The following is a 23,089-nucleotide window of genomic DNA, read 5'->3' on the forward strand; positions in this document are numbered from 1 at the left end:
TGTCTACGTTTATAAGACTAGAAATTTTTTATGGAAATGTTTTAAAATGTAGATTCATCAATCTGTAAGTGTAGATGTATTAATGTAGAATTTTCAGTGTGTGTGAGGCTGTCTTCACAGTTTTTGACAATTACCACTTTAAGAACCTAAGATGAAAAGAAAGTCTTTTACACATTTCTAAGTTATCTTCGGAGTGAGAAGATATGTAAATGTCTCTCTGAAAAGCAATGTAGCACATTTATCCCAATCATTTGGACTTAATGGATTTACCCATAAAGGAGTAATTCTGTGTTATTATTGCAAAGTAAGATCCATAATTATTATCCATACCAATTCTAGTTAACATTTATTTATCAGCTTTATGGCACTATATTTTTATATTAAAAATTATCTAAATCATATTTATTTAAAACTGTACCTTAAACTACTAATACATGATACACAGAAAAGGCAATACTGATTATAAAAAATAGCAGAAAGGCTAAAATCTTAATAAGTATCTTAAAACTTGTTGAAATAAAAATTAAACAAAAAAAAAATAATGAGAAACCAAAAGCATTCAGAGATGACCTTAAGATCTTTGACAAATTAATTATTCCACAATCTCTATTCTTCCTTCTGTTTAATATGAGAACATAGTTTAGAGAACCATGTTTAATAACCAATGGACTCATTAATACTAAAATTTGTTTTCTGAAGTAGAAATAGTCTTATGTAAATATGACTGGGGATATCTGAGATTATGTATTTTCTTAATATTTACTACTTAAAGCAATTTCTAGAACTTTCCAGTAACCGACTATGACCAAAGAGTTGAAATGAGCAGCAATGTCCACCCAAAGATTATCAAGTTTACAACTGTTACTTTACAAAACCATGGGATAATTCTTCAAAGGGTAAATAAGTAAACAAAAATAGGCATTTTTAAAATATAGGTATAAAAAATGGATTATCACTACAATTTATCAATGTAGAATATTAACAGAATTTTTGAAAACTTACCAGATGGAGACATATATTCTGCATTTGCCCTACAAACCACTTTGATAGGCAGATTACACATTTGCAAAAAGGCCTACAAATCAAGAGAAGCATAGTTAGCCTAGTGAACGTATATACATATTTGAACACAACTTTTATTTTCTAAACTTAAGTAATAGTTCATATATAGCACTTTATAGGAAAAGAATAGACCAATTTAAAGCAAAAGATTTGTATTCCAAACAAAATAAAAAGGCATTTCAATACTAAAAAAAATCAGTATGACTTAGACACCAGTAAATGTATGACACTTTAAGCATTTATACACACTTTAAAAAATGTAAATTATCCACATTTATTTTACTGCATTAGTTTATAAGTCAGCAATACTATATATTGCTTTAATTTTCTTCAATGATGACGGAAGTCCACATTTTATAAGGTATTGCTTAATTCCATTTCTCTTTATGGGTTCTTCTTTTCTTGTCTTAGGAGAAAACTCTCAAAATGTTATTTACTACTTCCAAGTTCTCTCCTATAATTCTCAATATTCTAACATGTGGCTTTTATTGATCACTAATTCACTTTTTAAAGACATAAGTTGCTGATTTTCACTTTGTTTATAGTAACAAAAACTTCATTAGCAACTTAAAGGTCTAACAATAAGGAACAAGTAAATCATTTACGGTAAATCCAAATCATGGAATGTTATGCAATCACTTTTAAAAACCATGAATTATATCTTCATAGATGGCTGTCTGAAATAAGTTTACTTCCCAGCTTCCCTTACAACTGGATGTGACCAATGTCTAAATTCTGGCCAAAGGGACTTAAAGTTCTGGGCCACTGCTGTGAAGTTTCTTTAAAAGGAAAGGGATGTGGTCTCTCCACTTTTTTTCTTTTCTGCTCACTAGAATATGAAAACGATGATTATAGCCACAGCAGTCAAACTGAACCATGAAATAGGAGCTGAGAACTGAAGATGGCAGAGCAACAAGAGTAAAGAAACCTTGTTCCTTGGGCAGCCCCGGTGGCGGTGGCGCAGCAGTTTAGCGCTGCCTGCAGCGCGGGGTGTGATCCTGGAGACCCCAGATCAAGTCCCACATCGGGCTCCCTGCATGGAGCCTGCTTCTCCCTCTGCCTGTGTCTCTGCCTCTCTCTCTCTTTCTCTCTCTCTCTGTCTCTATGAATAAATAAAATCTTTAAAAGATAATAAAAAAATACAAATAAAAATAAGAAGAAACCTTGTTCCTCAATAATCATAGTCACCAAAACTGGATTACCTGTGTTTATAAGAAAAAGAAATAAACTTCTATCTTTTAAGTCAGTTATTTTGGATTTTCTGTAATTCACAGCCAAACCAAATTCTAATTCACCAACAATTACTGTTTCTAGCTTTAAACATCACCTCAACCAAACAACAGTTGATTCTTCTGTGTCTGTGTAAATATTCAATGTCCTCTAAATACTGTAACCGGTGCTTTCAAATTATAACAGTGACAGTGAACAACTTGACTGACCCACAAGCGTACACTAGTATCAAAATCAAATGGAAGGCTTATTAAAACACAGATTGCTAGAAATGGAAAGATTAGAGACAATAAATATCAGTAGCTCTTTCAAGAAGAATGGTTAAGAAGAGATTAGAAGGGTCTTCCTTCTATTACATATGTATCTGTACCCGATGAGAAAGAAAGGCTGAGTTTGTTAAAACATAAACAGAAAAGTTAAAAAAAAAAAAAAAAAGAAAAGAAAAGGCAGCGGAAACACACTGAAATGACAAAAAAACAAGTAGAATAACAAGCATACAAGATCCATGAGAAGGTAAAAAGGGATGTAAAAGCACAGGTTTTTGTCAGAAAATAGGACACTTTTTCCACTCTAATGCAAGGGGTGGTTAGAGTCAGTGATTACAACTTGATAAGCAAGAAGGACAAGAAAACAAGAGAACATTCACATTCTATGAAATGGGAGAAGAAATCATCTGCTGAGAATGAAGGAATAAAAGGGGATTGAGGCCTACAGGAAAGAACAAAAGAATCTGAAAGAACTACTTAATATTATCTTCTCAAATGTCTGAATAATATTCCCTTGTTAGTTAACAATTACACTGCTATAAAAATAATAAATATTGTATATTTTGCTGAACAAAATATACAGTGGTTGCTGAACAAAATACACAGTGGTAACTGTACTAATCGCTATTCCAAAAAGCTATTACTTCACTAAAAAAGATTAAGCAAAATAGTAAGATTCTGCAATCAAAGCCATGTTTCCAGTCCTGTGAATTTCTTACTTTTTTACTAAAATATAACTGGTTGCATTTTTAAGATTTTATTTATTTATTCACGAGAGACACAGAGAGAGGCACAGACACAGACAGAGACAGAGGGAGAGGGAGAAGCAGGTTCCCTGCGGGGAGCCTGATACGGGACTCATCCCAGGACCCCAGGATCACGCCCTGAGCTGAAGGCAGACATTCAAACACTGAGCCACCCAGGCATCCTAACTGGTTGCATTTTGACCAATTTAGTAACACTCAACTCCCCACAGACCTCAACTAATGGCATAATTCTAATTAGTCAAAGATTAATTTTACATTTACTACAATTACTCTTCAACCCCAATTCAAAAGAAATTTTACGAATTAACCTACAGTTCACAAAGAAGTCTGATGTCATAAACACAATATTTTCATCCAAACATTAAAAATGCATAACAGAACATTACTAGGACTGTCTTTGAGAATATAAAAACTTAAATCCAGGGATCCCTGGGTGGCGCAGCGGTTTGGCGCCTGCCTTTGGCCCAGGGCGCGATCCTGGAGACCCTGGATCAAATCCCATGTCGGGCTCCCTGCATGTAGCCTGCTTCTCCCTCTGCCTGTGTCTCTGCCTCTCTCTCTCTCTCTATCATGAATAAATAAAAATAAAAATAATAATAATAAAAATAAAAAATAAAAATAAAACTTAAATCTAAACCAGGCTTTGATTCAAATATTTTCCCTTTCTTTTGTAGGATGGAAAAAAGATTCCTGGGAGGTTCCCAAACTTTCACTTTCCATCTCTTATCAGCCCCCAAATAAAACAGGCATGATACACCAACCTAAAACACATTTTATTTTCAATTCTGAAATTGCAGTCTTCATATATTTATTCTTATGTATATCCACAGAAAAATTAATTCTAATTAAATAAGGACATTTAGGATAACTCAGCTAACTCCTATTCTTCAGCTGGATACTTTATTCCAAACTAATTCAAGTGATTAACAATATAAAATAATTTACAGCAAAAACTGAGCACATACTATCAGAATGTATAATTGTGCTAATACGGTAGCTACCAGTCACCTGTGACTATTTAACTTAAATTTAAATGAATTAAAATTGAATAAAATTTTTAATTCAGTTCCCCAGTCACACTAGCCATATTTCAAGTGCTCTACAGCTACATGTGGTGAATGGCTACTGTATTTATTGGACAGCACAAATAACTGAACATTTACATCATCACTGGAAGTTGTTGTTTTTTTTTTTAAGATTTATTTATTTATTCAGAGAGAGAAAAAGGCAGAGACACAGGCAGAGGGAGAAGCAGGCTCCATGCTGGAAGCCCGATGTGGGACTCGATCCCGGGTCTCCAGGATCACACCCCAGGCTGCAGGAGGCGCCAAACCGCTGCGCCACCGGCGCTGCCCTGGAAGTTCTGCAATCTTTCAAAAATTCTATTAAAATAAGGGTGCTTGGGTGGCTCAATTGATTGTCTGTTGGACTCTTGATTTCAGCCTAGATTATGGTCTTGGGGTCATGAGATGGAGCCCCATATCGGGCTCTGCACTCCTCAGGGAATCTAAGATTCTCTCCTTCCCTCTCTCTCTCTACCCCTCTCTCCCCACGTGTTTTCTTTCCCTCTCAAATAAATAAACAAATCTTAAAAAAAAAAAAAAAAAGAAAATTCTAGGGTGCCTGGATGGCTCAGTTGGTTAACTATCTGTCTTCTGCTCAGGTCATGATCCCAGAGTCCCAGGATCAAGCCCTATATTGGGCTCCCTGCTCAGCAAGGAGTCTACTTTTCCCTCTCCCTCTGTCCTCCACTACTCATGCTTGTGTCCTCTCTCTCTCTCTCAAATAAATAAATAAAATTTTTTAAAAATTCTAAAATAACAGTGAAGAAACAGAAAACTGATAAACCCAGGATTACACAAAGAAGGGGGACAGGAGACCAAAGCAAACCAGAAATGTCTGCCCATTTGTCAGATGGGAGAACAGACTTAACAGGGCAGAGGAAGCTAAAATCTTAGAGTACGCAAAGGGAAAAAAAAAAATCAATGCATCCACCTTACAGAAACTAGGAAGATTCCAAAACTGGAGGCAACAACTACCACAGAAGGCAGAGGTGAGGTTAAGGACTAAAAATAAGAGGGGTGGCTGAAAGTCTGTATAAGCATCACAGAACTAGTCTGCCTCCAACTTGGCAGGAAACTGAGGTTCATTTTCTGAAGAAACTGAACCAGCAAGACTCCTGACTCAAGTCTCAAGAACAGCGGACAGCCCTGGGTGGGTGGGGTGGGGGTGCTACCCTGAAAAGAGTAAGAGTTAAGTGAGAATGCACACACTGACTGAAGAGACCCAAGCACCCCTCTCCCTTTCAGCTCCCATATATTAGCAACCAAATTAATAAGTCCCTCCAAGATAAGAGAGAGAACTGTAGAAATGTCCTATAAATGCTGACAGTTTGAGGAGGGGCAGGAGAAGATGGGATAGCACCCAACAAAAAAGGCAGCTCATTATGCAAGCAGTCTACTGTAAAGCCTACATGTCAAAAAGTCCCTCATCCCCCCTCAGCTTTTTAGTACCTCACTCTCAAATATAAGCTGTTAGCACGGACCAAGAGGTATTTGAGAAAAGCCTTGAACATAAAAATAGAGAGCCAAAATAAGCCACAAAAAAGGAAATGACAGGGAAGAAAAACTGCAGAAAAAATGTTAAAGAAACATTATAATGGTTAATATTCATTGAGCATTTACTGCTATATGCCAGGTACTTGCATAAGAGCTTTGCCTAGAGGTAAGTACAACAAATATGCTTATTATAATACGGGAACACACAAACATACAAAGAGTTTAAGGGATGTGATCATGGCATACAGGAAGTAAGAAAGCAAAGAAGGGAAAGAAAAGGGGAAAAAAGAAAAGTGGAGCATACAAAGGACTGAGCAAATAGATGACACTCATGTCTCAACAGCAATTCTGAAAGCTCGATGATAATACAAGGCCTTAAAAACATTACAGAAAAAATCTTGCCAACCTAAAATTCTACATGTGGCCAAGGTAATGATATCAAGTATGAAGACAGAATAAAAGTAGTATCATATAAGCAAGGTCTTTAAATTTTTATTTCCCGTGTACCCTTCCCTAAGAAGCTAATGAAGAATGTACTGCACAAAATAGAAATAATAAACCAAGAAAAAAAAATACAGGATCCAGAGAATAAGGAATCCAACATAAAAGAAAAGCAAAAAGAATTCCATGGATGATGATGAATAGCAGTCATAAGAAAACACCTCTGAAGCCAGCAGAGGGGGAAAAAAAACTGTTCCAATTAGAGTAGAAGGAACAAGAGTTTCAAGGGTAGTATTTCTGAGAGAAGTGAAAAGAAAGAATCTGATGTATTTGACCATTGTGAGGGGGAATATTACAGTTCAGAGTTTAGGAGAGAAAACTACCCAAATGAATTAAATAAAACGATTATTAACTGGGGGTGGGGGCGGGATGGAGAGGTGGAGGGGTCATACAGAAAGAATATGTTCAGGGCACCTGGGTCACTCAGTCAGTTAAGCATTTGCCTTTGGCTAGGTCATGACTCCTGGGATTGAGCTCTGAATGGGGCTTCCTACTTCTCCCTCTGCCCCTCATCCTATTCATGCTCTCTCTCAAATAAATAAAAATCTTAAAAAAAAAAAAAAAAGGAAAAAAGGATATGTTCATACTGAGCCACTCAACTGAGATCAATATTTACATTCTAATTATAATATAAACACTGAATACTAATTTAACCAAAAAACTGAGAACATAACTGGGAAGATGGGGAAGAAGAGGAAGGGGAGTTGTAGGAGGGGAATTTCATAGTGGAATTCAATAGATACCTTTAAAATTTTTAATTGAACTAATAACACAAGCATCTTAAAAATACAGAGGTAAATACCTGGAAAAATAACACAGCTGAAAGAATTGAAAGCTGGTTGCCTCTGGGTATCCGGATTTGGGGATGGGATATGGGGGGGATAGCAGACTGTGTGCGTGTGTGCATGTTTGTGTGTATGTGTGTGTAAAATAAGCCTCTCATTACAGGTGGGAGTATAAATTAATCCAACTACCTTGAAACTGTCTGGTAATTACTACTAAGCATATGCCTACCGTATCAGACAATAATTCCATTCCCAGAAATATACCTCTCCCCCCATTAACCTACATGTACTAGAATGCTCACAGCAGCTTGATCCATAATAATCAAATACTGGGGACTCAAATGTCTATTAATAAGAGTAGCAGGGATCCCTGGGTGGCGCAGCGGTTTGGCGCCTGCCTTTGGCCCAGGGCGCAATCCTGGAGACCCGGGATCGAATCCCACGTCGGGCTCCCGGTGCATGGAGCCTGCTTCTCCCTCTGCCCGTGTCTCTGCCTCTCTCTCTCTGTGTGTGACTATCATAAATAAATAAAAAAAATTAAATAAATAAGAGTAGCAAATTTGATTCTAAAATTCCTAATTCTAAGCTAAAAAGGATATCCAATGTCACCAATTGTTAGGAGAAAGGAAAAAAGTAAGTACAAAAGGATTATATTTTTTTCTTGACTCTGAATTCTTTAGAAAGAGCACGGAGAACTTTTAAATCAGAGAAATTCTAGAAATAGTCCCAGAAGATGACACCTGCAATAATCCATGAAGATTCTAAGTTCTAGTTCTTCAGTAATTGCTTCTGAATCCTATCTTCTGGGAATCATGGCTCAGATTTTTTTGTAAAAAATGATTTTGAAAATTAAAATATATTTTATTTGCATTAAGTGAAAGCAAAGCCAAAAGTATAAAGAACAAGAAAAATCTGCTACCAGTCAATTCAACCCTTACAAATAACCTTAAATCCCAGATTCAAAAGTGTTATTATAAATAACAATGCCACTGCTTTGATTATAAAACTAGCAGTTTAAATGTTGAGAAAACCCTTTCAAATGCTGTAGATAACAGAATATCAGAAATACAGACAGGGACCCTATTACAGCAATCTTTCAGTAACATGGTAGTTAAGCTTCTGATTCTTCTTGATACTTATTCAGATGCTTCTGTCTTCTAAAACTAGCTTTTACTATGGTAATTCCCAGTTATGTGCCAGATAATGATTATCGGCTCGATAAATGAACATGAAAATCTGAACAATACATCAAATCACAAAATGAAGACTAAAGAAGTCTAAAACCCAGTAAATCTTCTAGTTGTAATCCTATGTGAATTTTTTTAATGAAGCAACAGAAACTTCTAATAATAAAAATATTTTTTAAGAGGCTGCTTAGTCAATATTCAAAACATAAAATTTATACTCAACCACTGGCTGGAGTAGAAATCAATGGAATCTTTTATAAGGGTAGTTTGGCAACATTACAAATATCTTAAACATATATAACCTTTGACCCCACAGCTGTACTGCTAGAAATCCTACAGTATACTTATACTATACTTATAATATTTATACTTATAACAGTAGCCTAATATCCATCAGTAAGAGACTGATTCTGTAAACTGTGGTGAATCCATCAATGGAATATTTGTAGTCTTCAGAAAAGAATAGGGTCACTCCCCAAGTGAACTTCTCATACTAAACTCCAAAAGACATTTCTCATCTGGAATCTTCTGTAAGGGCTACTGAATGACATGAGACAACATAATGCCAAATGAAAAATTGCTTTTTATGTTATTTTTCTTCTAAAGGTCTGGAGTAAAATATTAAAACACAATTCAATAAGGCCTACAAAAGGCTAATTTATTTGATCCAATACGTAGCTTCCTGTGAACTAACTTGATAGAAAGACACAATTCTGATTATCTAGAAGAATGAATGGCAAGTATTTATGCATTCATCCACATACTTGATACAGACTTACTAAGCAGCTATTATATATCACCACTATTGTAGGCACTGAGAATAGAACAAGTGAACGAACATAAAGTCTCAGCCTTCATGGAGTTTACATTCCAGTGGAGACAGATGAAATTAGAAAACACATATGGTGATTCCTGCTACTTAGAAGTACAAAGCAGTATGAAGGTATTGCTATTAGATGTAGAGTGGTCAGATAAGGGCTCACCAGAAAGCCACTGTCAGTCCATTAAAATCTGAGCAACTTGGGATGCCTGGATGACTTAGTGGTTGAGTGCCTGCCTTCGGCCCAGGGCATGATCCTGGAGTCCTGGGATCAAGTCCCACATCAGGCTCCCTGAATGGAACCTGCTTCTCCCTCTGCCTGTGTCTCTGCCTTTCTCTCTGTGTCTCTCATGAATAAATAAACAAAATTTTTCTTAAAAAATTAAAAAAAAAAAAATCTGAGCAACTATGGTCCAATCTTCAGGAGATTTAAAATAAACATGCGGGTCTTATAATTATTATAAATTACAATTAACATAAGGTAAACAGAATATTAATAAAACAAAACACTTCAAAAATTGTGCATATCTAGTTTAAGTCTTTGTTCCCAAAGAAATATACCAGAAATATTTCAGAAAGAATCTGGAGGAGCAAACCTAATTGAAATTAAATTTAAAGCCAAAAAATTACCAATATCTTTTACAGAAAACAATGAATATTATGCTTCCTCACAGGAGAAAGAAAATAGAATCTATAACAGTAAAAATCAAATATCTTGATTTTTGATTTATAACATGAAATATCAAATATCAAAAAAAAAAGAAATATCAAATAACTTTTAATTGCATTATGTTAACCAAAACCAAAACCAAAAAAGGTAAATAAAAATATTTAGTTCATAAAATGATGAGAAGGGCTAAACCTGGTTGAACAGAAACACAGCCAGCCAACAAACACAGGCCTGCCCTGGTTACTACATTTGCATAGGGAGAATGCTGCAAATCTCATGGCGACTCTCCTTCCCATCATTTAGAGCAGGGCAACTTTCTATTGTCCACACCACTCTTATGACTGGGTGACCATCAGCACATTCCTACTCCTTAATTGTCACTGGTTAAGTGCCTAGCATAACCTAATGGATCCTAAAAGAGTACAGACTTAAGAAGCACGCTGTTTAAGTGGAACACAAGGATATCTTCTGAAAAATGTAAATCCTTGGGGTGCTTGGGTAACTAAGCATTCAACCCTTGATTTCAAATCAGGTCTTGATCTTAGGGTTGTGAGTTTAAGCCTTGAGTTGGGCTCCATGCTGGGTATGGAGGAGGAGGAGAAGGAGGAAGAGGAAGATGTGCGAGGGGAGGAGGGAGAAGAGGAGGAAGAGGAAGAAGAAAAATGAAAATTCTCTGTATCAATTCTCAGTATAGGGATATGATCCCGGTGTCCTGGGATGGAGTTCCGCATCGGGCTCCCCACAAGGAGCCTGCTTCTCCCTCTGCCTGTGTCTCTGCCTCTGTCTCTCATGAATAAATAAGTAAATAAAATCTTAAAAAAAAAAAAAAAAGAGTCAGTATAGAACAGTAAGACTTAGAGCAGAAGTCTCACAGTGAGACAACTCTGGGTGGAACCTTGGTGACTGTTAGCTTGAGAAAGTTCCTTTAACTCATAAGCGTTCTCATTTCTAAAATGACTAGAATTAATTAAACTGATTAACTGAGGTACTAAAGTAAAGCATCTTATATACCATCTGGCACACAACAGTTCAATAAATTTAAGGTATTATTAAAATTAATAGTAATAATATTAGTAACAATAAATACTCATTTATCCATTTGCAAAGGTAAAAAGACTTGGTGATTTCAAAAGAAAGCTGACTTCACTTATTACCCCTTAACACCTCCCTAAGAGGAAAAAAGTAAATAATTATATACTGTACTTCAGTTATATTTGTTCCTTTATAATCAAAACAGCAAAATTGTACATAAGATAAAAATCCCTAAATAGATATTAAAAGAATAAATTAGGGAACATAACCAAAAGTACGTTTAAAGAATAATAAGGTAAAGAGTAAATACATGATTTCTATGTTTGCAGTATGTACCTTATATCAAATCTTTTAAACAAGGCAAAAACAAGGGTATAAAGATGTCCTGATATTAACACAAACTTTTATGAATAATTTTTCAAAGTCGTACATACTGATGAAACTGATAAATGAATTGATAAAAGACCTCCAAACTGTAAGCTCTGTGAGCACACACTGACCATGTCTACCTCATTCACTACTTTATCCTCAGCATACTATACATTCTCATGTAACATTTGCTCAATGACTAGGCCATAGATATTCACAATAATAAATGAAAACATACCTAAATTTGTAGAAACACTAGTGAGATACAACAAAGATTAGTATTTTGTTATTTTATGGAACCAAAGCTCACTGCATTAAAAAGTTAGATGTAACTCCTGTTAAATTCAGTTATTTTTAAAAAATCAATAACATGGGGATCCCTGGGTGGCTGAGTGGTTTAGCGCCTGCCTTCGGCCCAGGGCGTGATCCTGGAGTCCCGGGATCAAGTCCCACATCGGGCTCCCTGCATGGAGTCTGCTTCTCCCTCTGCCTGTGTCTCTGCCTCTCTCTCTCTCTCTCTCTCTCTGTCTCTCTCTGTCTCTCATGTATGAATGAATAAAATCTTAAAAAAAAAAAAAGTTTTAGGGATCCCTGGGTGGCGCAGCGGTTTGGCGCCTGCCTTGGGCCCAGGACGCGATCCTGGAGACCCGAGATCGAATCCCACGTCGGGCTCCCGGTGCATGGAGCCTGCTTCTCCCTCCCTCTCTCTCTCTGTGTGACTATCATAAATAAATTTAAAAAAAAAAAAAAAGTTTTAAAAATAAAAATAAATCAATAACATGACAACTACATCAATAAGCAGGTATTATTTTAGAAAAATTGTAACAGGAATTTAACTTAAAAAATTATCAGAAACCACAATTCAGTGAGCATAAATAGCTTTAAAGAGAGAAAATTTGGTCTCAAAAACATGAAATGCTATTGAGAGCACATTGAGACAGATCACATCAGAGTATGCCAAGAACTACTTTTGGAATATTTGACTCAACTTTAGATACATCAACATCTGACAGCTGTAGAAATAAAATCAAGTTCAGAAAGAAAGCAACAAAAAGATAACCAGAATAGGAAAAGATACAAACTCTCCCTGTTAGAATTAAATATAAATAAAACTAAGTTGTAAGGCCAATATTAAGCATAAGGAGCTATAAAATAGACAACGACACAGAATAATTTCTATCACTCAAGAATCTAAAGCAATACCAGTCACATTTTTGGCACTCAATGAACACTTTGGAAGTAAAGAAAGGAAACTTTTTTTTTTTGAGTTCCTATAATCCTTTTAAAAGTTTTATTATTTATAAATAAATATTCCCAACTGAGAAAAATAACAACAAAAAACTCCAACAAATTTAAAATTCTTAGGATACGCTAAATAGTAGATGGCAAGGATCTAAAATGTATTCATCTTGATAAACTAATAGTAACCCAATATTGGATCATTTACCAATAATCAGCACCAACTATCTTCTTTCCTCTTCTTTATTCCAAAACCAAAATGAACATTTACTTGTCTTACAAGTTAAATACTTAAGAACACTCTGCATTTAAGCAGTAAAATCAACATTGCTTGCCACTAAAAATATAAAAATAATACAAAATTTGAAAGAATTGTTCTTAAATGTTTAAAAGATTTAAGTACCTTACGCTGATAAATACCATGGAAAGTAAGGGATTATAAACGTAGCTTCTAAATGTAAGTAGATCATTTAACAAAGTTATCCAAATCTAGATAGGGAAACAAGCAATTTTCAGTCTAACCATGTAAAAGCTATCCTTAGACAGCAGACCTTGGCTTTTCTTCTTTAGGACAAAGCTTCTATTCATTTCATAATTAAATTTGAAATATTTCACATAAGAATTCACTAAGGACTATTCTAAAGCATGCAATGCCATTTTCAGGGCACAAAATGAAAATGGTTCTGAATTTTAATCCATATCTTGTTTTACCAGTACACAAAAGAAAATCTGTGACGACAACTGAAGAATTATTTTCCACCTTACTGAAGAAGCATGTTTTAAAATTAAAAACCATGAACAAATCTACCTACGAAATAATTCATTTTTTATATCAAACAGCTGCAGACCCTGTAATTGAAATAATGTATCTAAGGTTACAAATGAAAAGTGTTAGGTATCATTCCTGAAGTGACAGATTAAGTTCCTAATCCAGTTAAAGTAATAGCCATATTTGTAGTTTAACATAAATTAAGACTTTAATTATATTTGTGACTATTTTAAACAAAATAACAAATTCCTTTGTACCTGAGAATGTAATTTATAGCAAAGCCAGGTTCATTTTCCAAACCAATCTATTTCACACCGCACAAGTACTCTGGTATAATGGTGTAATGTAATTCTTGTTGTGGAATGTTGAAAGAGTAGATACACTAAAGAGCACAGAAGAGGTTTGAAGATAAATGAAGATGCTATTCATTCAAGGGTAATTTCATCTCAGAACTATATGAAAGATGTTTCGTTCACACAGGCTAGTGTATGGCCTCAAATTTAAGTGTATTTTCAGCTCAAATATAATGCTGCTAGATCGATTATGCTGATACTGTATATCTAATAATGAAGAATTCTAGCCCTTTTCTGTTTAAAAAATAGACTGTCATTTTTTCATCTTACTGCTATGTCTTCATTGTTCTGTTTAACAGCAACAAATTTTTAAATCCTGCTTGCTCTTTACTTTTTAAACAGAAAAGTATATGGTTGATATTCTAACTTGCAAACTCTCCTTGACTGCAGGAAAGTCCATTTTTGCTAAGTTAAATAGATACTTAGGTCAACAAACTATTATTCTGTAAAATCATTCATTTTATTATTTACTAAAAATGACAACTCTAATAGCCACCTAATTCTATTTTGACAATCTTCATTTTCACAAATCTTGTAGACTAATTTAAATGTTTTATATATACTGTACCATTTATATGTTGAGGAATTAATATTAATACTGAAAATGTTTTTAATCTGCTAAATTCTGTTTGCAACTTAAGTTCAACTTAAATTATCTTTTCTGAAGACCATACTTTATATATTTAAGTCCTTCCAAGTTTTATAAGCATAAATCACCAAAATAATACTGCTGGTATATAAGAGGTGACATAAGACATTCAATCTGAAGAATTTAAATTCTATAATATCAAGGAAACATCCTACAGCCTCCATTTTTCTCATTTTACTAAAATAACTGAAAAGGATTTTACAGGTTCCCTTATGGAATAAATGTTCCCTAAATTCTCTCTCCCTTTAAGCTTTCCTTTCCTTCTTCTAATCCTGAAGATAAATACAAAAGCCTCATTTTGCAGAGGATGATCAAAATGGAGGGATGAACAAACCTCGAAAAACTTTTATGCTCTATGAAACTTTAAGTTACATCAATTCAAAAAATGTCTTTCATAAAACAGTATTCTCTTAATTCTCTATTAAAATATATCCACTGGTGGCATCCTACTTCTATCAGGTTTGAACATACACTTAAAAAAATTGCATACAACCATAAACAATTTGAAGAAAAAATGTATCCTATTCAACCAAACTGAAAATTCAAAAATCATTTCCCCTGTAGTTCTACAAGTTGTCCACTGCAACCACCTGGATGACATGACATGTTTACAGTAGATGTATTTTCAGAATTACTGCTATTTCTCCAGTGGAACAACTGACTCACAGTCCAAAGGAGACAGAGATACTCCTCTCTCCTACTCTTCCCAATCACTACATGAGGATATTATCATTTAACTGCTAATTAATATGTCTACCTAAAAGGCATCATTTGCTAAAAGGAAAAAGCAAGGGTCAGCTAACAATTTATTAGCAGATCTAACATGTAAGTATTCATGGCCCAGAATTAATAGGGCCTATAAAAATGCTGACTTTTTTTTAAATGATACAACATATTCAATAGAAAAAAAAAAAGTTTTTTTGTTGTCTGCCCTTTCATTTTTAGAACAGGGTATTTATTCACGAAAAATAGGGAATAATGAGACTATTAAGTAGAATAGTGATCTTTCCCTTAACCTGAGCCTACATGTTATTCTTACAGGAAGTAAGTATAAAAACTAAGTAAAAAGAACATTTTCTTTTATGTAGCATTCTAATAATGATCATCAGTTTGAGACACTCTCTAAAAATAAGCCCAAACTTCTACAACAGATAAAGCCATACAAAAAAGAAAAACAAGTTTCTTTTTAAATTAGCTTCATATAATAAACAATATCCTTTCTAAAACTTACTAGAAAGTAACATTTTATTATATACTTCATAAAATATGTATAAGGTACTAATTCAGCATTCAACATCTTGTTATTTCTACTGCTATTTCTATTCCTTTCACTTTTTTCAAAAGAATTTCTCATTTATTATCTAACTTGAACTTCACAATAACTGACAACATAGGTAAGACTGCCTTTATCACATTGCAGAGGTCCAAAAGCTGAGACACATGTTTATCTTTCCCATCTTAATGTAATCTGTAAGTTGTAAGATATAACTTGATGGGAAATGTCAGAAATGATTTTTGAATTAAATGCCTACTTATTTTTTAATAAAAATTCAAAGATATGTGTCACTGGACTGAACTGCTATGCAACAAAATGTTACGACTCTAGACTCCCCAGGTTTGCATTCCAGCTCTGCCAAGTACTACCTATGTAAGTTTGAGCCATCTGCTTAATGTCTCCGCTTTAACTCCCTGATTTGTAAAATGGGAATAATACCACTACCCATCTCCTAGAGTTGCTGAGTGGGAAAATCATCTATGTATCTTAAAGATACATTTAACGAGGCCTGGCACATGGAGTAAGTGCTGTATACATTTTAGCTTCGTTATTATTGTTGTTCTTACTAATATTACCTGCAAAATTCGGATTATAATGGCACCTACCCATTCAGTTGTTTTAAGTATTAAATGAGTTAATAAGAATTAAGTGCTCAGGGACACCCCGGTGGCTCAGTGACTGAGCATCTGCCTTCGGCTCAGGGTGTGATCCTAGGGAGTCCCAGGGTCCTGGGATCGAGTCCCGCACTGGGTTCCTCACAGGGAGTCTGCTTCTCTGCCTCTGTCTCTCTCATGAATAAATAAATAAAATCTTAAAAAAAAAAAAAAAAAAGAATTAAGTGCTCAGCATAGCAATAAGCATTTAGGTAGGTACTCAACCAATGCTGCTACTGTCTGTTTACTGCCACAGTCTGCGGGCTCTATGATGTGGGGCAAAGCTCTTAGTTTTAGTTTCCACATCTTTAAAATGAAGTCATAATAGTCCCTTACACCAAGGTTATGGTAAAGACTGAATGAGATACTTCACATAAAAGCTCTCAGTAGAGGGGCTCCTGGGTGGTTCAATCAGTTGAACATCCGCCTTTGGCTCAGGTCCCGATCTTGGGATCCTGGGATCAAGCCTCACATTAGACTCCCTACCCAGTGGAGAGTCTACTTCTCCCTCTCCCTCTGCCCTTCCCCACCCTGCTCATGCTCACTCTCAATCTCTCTCTCAAATAAATAAAATTCTTTTTTAAAAAAAGCTCTCAGTAGAATACCTTAGACAACAAAAGTATTCAATAAAACTCACTTTTAAAACAAATCTTATTCAGTATTTTTTTAAAAAAATACTTTGAATTAAAGCACTCAATATTAACATTTTAGGTATGGTATGAATGATTACAAAAATTAATAATGTTCAGACAAATTCAAATATGTCCCCTCAAAAATTGTTTTTAAACATTTTATTTATTGATTTGAGAAAGAGTGCACGCAAGCTGGGGTGGGGTAGCAGAGAACAAGAGGGAGCAGGAGAGAGACAAGTAGACTCCCACACAGAGAGCAGAGCCCAATGTGAGGCTCCATCCCAGGACCCTGAGATCAAGACCTGAGCCGAAATTAAGATAACTGAGAACTTGATAACTGATAGCTTGTGCTATTGATTGTCAAGACGCTAAACCAACTGAGCCACCCAGGCACCCCTCCAAAAAATTCTTTTTTTTTTTTTTTTAAGATTTTATTTATTTATTCAAAGAGATGCAGAAAGAGAGAGAGAGAGAGAGGCAGAGACACAGGCAGAGGGAGAAGCAGGCTCCATGCAGAGAGCCTGACATGGGACTCGATCCAGGGTCTCCAGATCACGCCCTGGGCTGCAGGCGTCGCTAAACCGCTGCGCCACCGGGCCTGCCCCCCTCCAAAAAATTCTTAAACCTAACATTTATTTTAATTACTTCAGTGTGTTAAGGCATTATAAGGCCTGCAAGCTTCCATTCCTCCTGCTGATATTGATTATATACACTTCTGTCAATGAATAGAAGGAAATAATAACCAACATTCATTGCATATTTACATTATGCCACATATTTTTCTAAGTACTTTATATATATTAACACAGTCAATCCTCATGACATCCAATAAAATAGCTTCTATTATATCTCAATTTTACAGATGAAGAAACTTGAAACAAAGAGAAATGTTTAAGGTATACTGTATCTGAAGAGGTCAACTGCCCATTTTACTTGGGAAACTGCTATAAAAGACAGCATTTATCAAATCAGTAAAGTCATAAACTTCTCAAAAGAAAATAAGACATTTTATGCAGAAATCTTGCAGGGGAATTCACATGTGAATAGTGTAGTTCATAGTGTATTTCTAGATATGTGTGGTTCAAAACAAGAGCCATCAGCTACATGTGGCTATTGAGCATCTGATATGTAACTAGCACAAACTGAGATGTGCTGTTAAGTAAAAAATACACTTCAGATTTTGAACTTAATATAAAAAAAGTAAAACATCCCATTAATAAATTTTGTACTAATCATATATTAAAATTATAATATTTGGATACACAAGGTTAAATAAAATATGATTAAAATTAATTTCATGTTTCTTTTTTTTTAATTTCATGTTTCTTTTTACATTTTTTTAATGAGACTACCACAAAATTTTAAACTACATATGTGGCCAACATTATATACATTATATATCTATTGGACAGTGGTTCAGGCTTAGGAAGTGAGACAGTAGTAACAGAGAATTGTTATCAAAGTTCTTTTCCCAATTACACACACATACAGATTGATTATATATGTATATACATACTGCTGCGCACACACACACACACTCTGCTCATGAGAACAGAGGAACATGCTACACTAATACTTCACTATTTCCAACATACAAGATTGGTATATGACTAGACTTTGTGGATGAGGGGGAAAAAGTAAATCTAAGAGGAAATAACAGTCCAGGGAAAAATTTATTTTCTTTTAAACTGAAATCATAAGGGTTCCTTTAATCAAAAAAGATCTAACCACTTAGTTCCAGGAATATAATAAATGCCAAGTCTATGTGGTAAGTAAAATTTAAATTTCCTGATGGCTTAACTGGCAGACTATTAAAATATCTGATGCTTGATATCTGGTATCTTCCAGAAAATATCCAGTTTATGGATACCTGTCACATTGTTTTGATCAATTTACACATTTAACTGATTCTTCTAAACGGATACTGGTCCACTATATAGAAGAAAATTACTCCATAAAGTTTACATCAGATATCTGGAAAAGTCACATTTATAGTCATGGCTACTATCAGCTGTCAAGTCAAAGAATATTGAAGAAAACTAAGAATTTTTAATATATGCTGGTTAATTTATCATCTAAGTGACATATGTAGGATAACAAAAAAATTGAAATGGTTAAGCAAATTCTGCATTTTAAAAGGTTCTTTTCTTCTGGTTTTAGTTTTGTTTTGTTTTGAAGATTTTATTTATTTATTCATGAAAGACAGACAGAGAGAGAGAGAGAGGCAGAGACATAGGCAGAGGGAAAAGCAAGCTCCACGCAGGGAGCCCGACGTGGGACTCAATCCCAGATCTCCAGGATCACACCCTGGGCCAAAGGCAGCGCTAAACCGCTGAGCCACCCAGGCTGCCCTGGTTTTAGTTTTAATTGGAACTATGATTTGAGAAGCCATGGTAAGAAAGTAAATTAATAGGAACCATAAAAATAGAGTTGCTAAATAAAGTATACACTAAAATTTCTTCTTCAGATTACTTAAAACATTATTATTATTTTTTTTTAATGGTAACATACATCAGTTTGTACTGAAAACTAGTTAATTCCAGAATTTCTCAACATTAAAACCATTTACGTTTGGGACTGGTAATCTTTGTTGTGGAGGGACTGTCTTGGGCATTGTAAGATGTTTAACAGTATCCCTGGCATTTACCCAGTAGATGCCAATAGCATACACTTCAACAGTTATGACAACCAGAAATATCTAAATACTGTCAAATGTCTTCTGTTGGGTAGAAATCTCCTTCAGTTAAGAACCACTGCTCTATTCCTTGGTGAAAATTACTTCAGCAATTTTAGGGTCTTTTCACAAGGCACCCCCAAATAGCTACAGCAAATCCCATCAAACGATATGCAGAATAGTTTAGGTATATTTCTATTTGCGTGTGTGCACTGGAATGTTTTCTGGAGAAATGTTTTACAGTTTTCATGAAGTCCTAAAAAGAATTATCCCTGGCAATTTAATGGCAATTAAAAAGAGGTTAAGAATTAGTGCTTCAAGGGATCCCTGGGTGGCGCAGCGGTTTGGCGCCTGCCTTTGGCCCAGGGCACGATCCTGGAGACCCGGGATCGAATCCCATGTCGGGCTCCCGATGCATGGAGCCTGCTTCTCCCTCTGCCTGTGTCTCTGCCTCTCTCTCTCTCTCTCTGTGACTATCATAAATAAATAAAAATTAAAAAAAAAATGTTTAAAAAAAAAAAAAAAGAATTAGTGCTTCAACTAAAATATTCACTGGGTCATGAAGCTATTTTTTCCAAGATAAACAGTGAAAATACTGTTTTACACACAGCAAATAATTTGCTTGTGCTATCAGTTATCAGGCAAAATTGCTTTTACCACACTTATAAACCTTTCACTCAACATTTACTGAGTACATCTGGTATGCTACGCAGTGTTATTAGTATTTGAAAGCTAAATTTTAATTCACCCTTACCAAGAAAAAAAAAAGATTTATAGCAATATAAAGTCCATATTTATTGCATATAATCAACTGAGAATTTCTGCTTCTCAAAGGTTAACATAAGAAAAAATACACTAGTTATAATACTAGCATCTAAAGATAAAATAAAGATAAATAAATAAATGTAATTTACATTTTTGGTAAAAAGATTTTAAATAAATCTGAAAGAAACTTAAAGATATTCATAGATACTCATATGAATTATTATCCAAATACATTTCTTTCCATCTTTTCCTTCTTTCCTTGCTTAATGAAAACAAAAGTGTGCTAAATGACATGCTATCAAACACAGTAACTAAACACAGAGTACCAAGTTGAATAAAAAGAATGTGAGATGACCAAGTGCTTTCCATCATGCCTGCAACATAGCAAAATCTCATGGGCCCTTTCTTCTCTTTCTTTCTGTTCTCCAGAAGCTCACAGTCCTATCTCCAAAAATGCCACGTCTTAGGTTTATCTTTTAAGTTATCTTTTAGGTGCTACACAATAAAATCCTCTTTTAGTATTCATAGTTAGCTTACATAGTGATTCAAACTATGTAAGCTAATTAAATAACAGCTACATATGTAAAACATTTGAATAACTTTAATTCTATAATCTCCATAAACATTTCTCTTTTTTTAAGTGAATTATAGTATATTCATATAGCAGGATAACATATATCAATGAAAATGAGTAAATCAGAGATACATCATCTATCAAAATGGACAAATATAAAAAACAAAGTGCCAAAAAAAGAACATATACAATTTCTTAAATTTATATGAATATAAAAAGCAATCTACATTACTAGTTATTTTTGTTCCCTCTTTACATATGCATAGTTATCTATAGTCTAATCATATGATAAGCAAATTCAGGATAATGAAAGAGAAGGGAGAGGGAAACAGAATCAGTGAAGGTTATACAGGGCCCTTTAGCAATATCTGTAAGGGTTTGTTTGTTTAATTTCAGTTAGTTAATATATAGTATAACACTGTATACCTTGTTTTTAAAGCAAATAATCCCCAAGTATCCTATTCCTCCTGTGGTGCAGTTTAAAGTTTACAGGACCACTAACCTTTTTTGGATTACCCAACTGTGATATACAATGTGAAGAGCTATTGCATTCAATAAGTGGTTTGGGAATAATAGACACTAATATAATCAATAAATACATAAGGAATAGCTAGAGTATATCTGCTTCCAGATTAACAAATGGATTAAGCTAGAATGAGCACAGTGAAAGAATGATGCTTAAAAATATGTGGTAAATAAATCTTTACAAATAAGTTAGAAAATAACTGTCCACAAGTGAACGTATCACCACAAAAAATCAATACCATCATATCTAGCCAAAAGCTAAACTACTAAGAGAATACATCTAACACATAAGTGATTTTTATAAAAGAATGAAGATTTTTGTTTATTTTATATACCAGCAACAATTAACTGAAAATATTACTTAATAAAATTATACTTCACAGAAGAGATGTTATATTGATAATGGTATCTCACACGGAAAAATTATAAACATACAACATCACAGACTGCCTGGAGAGGAAAAAACAGTTGCAACTCAAGTGAAAAATATTACATTATTTACATATTTACCTGCACAGCAAGAGAAGCTGCATTGTCAGAAAGCAAAATTTGCTCCCCTGTGGAAATACAATGAAAGGTCTGAGTCAAAAGTGAGATTGCTAAACAAGTAAAATATAAATACTTTTCTTTTAAAACACTATTCCTATTTTTAAAAATAAAAGGTATAGCCTTTCACTAAAGTAATTAAGTTCTATATCAATGCTATTGTCCAATCATAATTTTGATTAAATTACCACAATATGTACATAATGATAAAACAAGACTATTTCCTCTAAAACTAATTGATCATTTATTGCATTTTATCAACAATATTTAATTAAAATCACTCAAAAACAAATTCATTTTTCAACTTTTCAAGAAATATTATTCCTCTTTTCATTAAAATTAAGTAAAATAGTATGTGCTCAAACCCCTTTAGTTAAAAGTAAAAGCATTTAAAATCATATAAAACCAGCTTGCAGTTAATATTGCACAGTGTGTCTAGGTCTGTCACACAAAAGAAAGATGACAAGTTTGCTGCAATAAAAATTCCATGCTTAGAAGACTAGGGCTGCTCACTATTAGTCTTCATTACTTTGCAGTCTTCTGACAACTGCAGCAGGCTGCTGAGCCCCAAATGGGGTCCATAATGTGATCTGATGATATATGAAGAGCTGCTAAAGGGAGCCTGAACCATCCTAGCCTATACATTTTAACAGTTCCTTTTTACTGAGAACCCACTTTACCACAGGACTTCAAAAATCTGCTGTGTCAGCTATTGGTGCAGTAAATCTGCCAACTGCTCCTGCAACCACATCATTTTACACTGCCTACAGCAGCCAATATAATGAGTCAATAATAAACTAAGGACCTTATAGGCCATGAATAGTTGGTTTACACTGGCAGATACAAGTTTAGATAAAATCTCCTAGACATATTATACAAGAGAACCCTTCTTTATGTTCTTTCAGAAGTGATATTATTGAGGGGTTGTTTTTCTTTTGGGTTATAAATATATATATGTATATATATTTTTAAGATTTTACTTATTTATTGAAGACAAAGAGAGCACAAGCAGGGGAGGAAGGGGCAGAGGGAGAAGGAGAAGCAGACTCCCTTTGTGCAGGGTGCCCAATGAGGGGCTCCATCCCAGGACCCTGAGATCCATGAGCTGAGCGGAAGGCAGACACTTAACCAACTGAGCCACCCAGGCAACCTAGATATATTTTTATACGTAGCCATTTTTAATTGTG

At 34.5% G+C, this 23,089-nt stretch overlaps 1 protein-coding gene across 5 annotated transcripts in view; it reads right to left on the bottom strand.

Moving 5' to 3' along the window:
* MTX2 (metaxin 2) overlaps positions 1-23,089 on the bottom strand; it is a 66,612-nt gene that overhangs the window by 16,832 nt on the left and 26,691 nt on the right. For all 5 annotated transcript variants that reach the window (XM_072811464.1, XM_072811468.1, XM_072811463.1 and 2 more), the window contains exons 3-4: positions 21,867-21,913; positions 1,003-1,075 (exon numbers count right to left, since the gene is read on the bottom strand). In XM_072811464.1, the coding sequence (XP_072667565.1) occupies positions 1,003-1,075; positions 21,867-21,913 (120 nt within the window). The remainder of the gene's footprint in view (positions 1-1,002; positions 1,076-21,866; positions 21,914-23,089) is intronic.

The sequence above is a fragment of the Canis lupus genome, chromosome 34 (genome assembly GCF_048164855.1).
Source record: "Canis lupus baileyi chromosome 34, mCanLup2.hap1, whole genome shotgun sequence".
In the NCBI taxonomy this organism is placed as follows: Eukaryota; Metazoa; Chordata; class Mammalia; order Carnivora; family Canidae; genus Canis; species Canis lupus.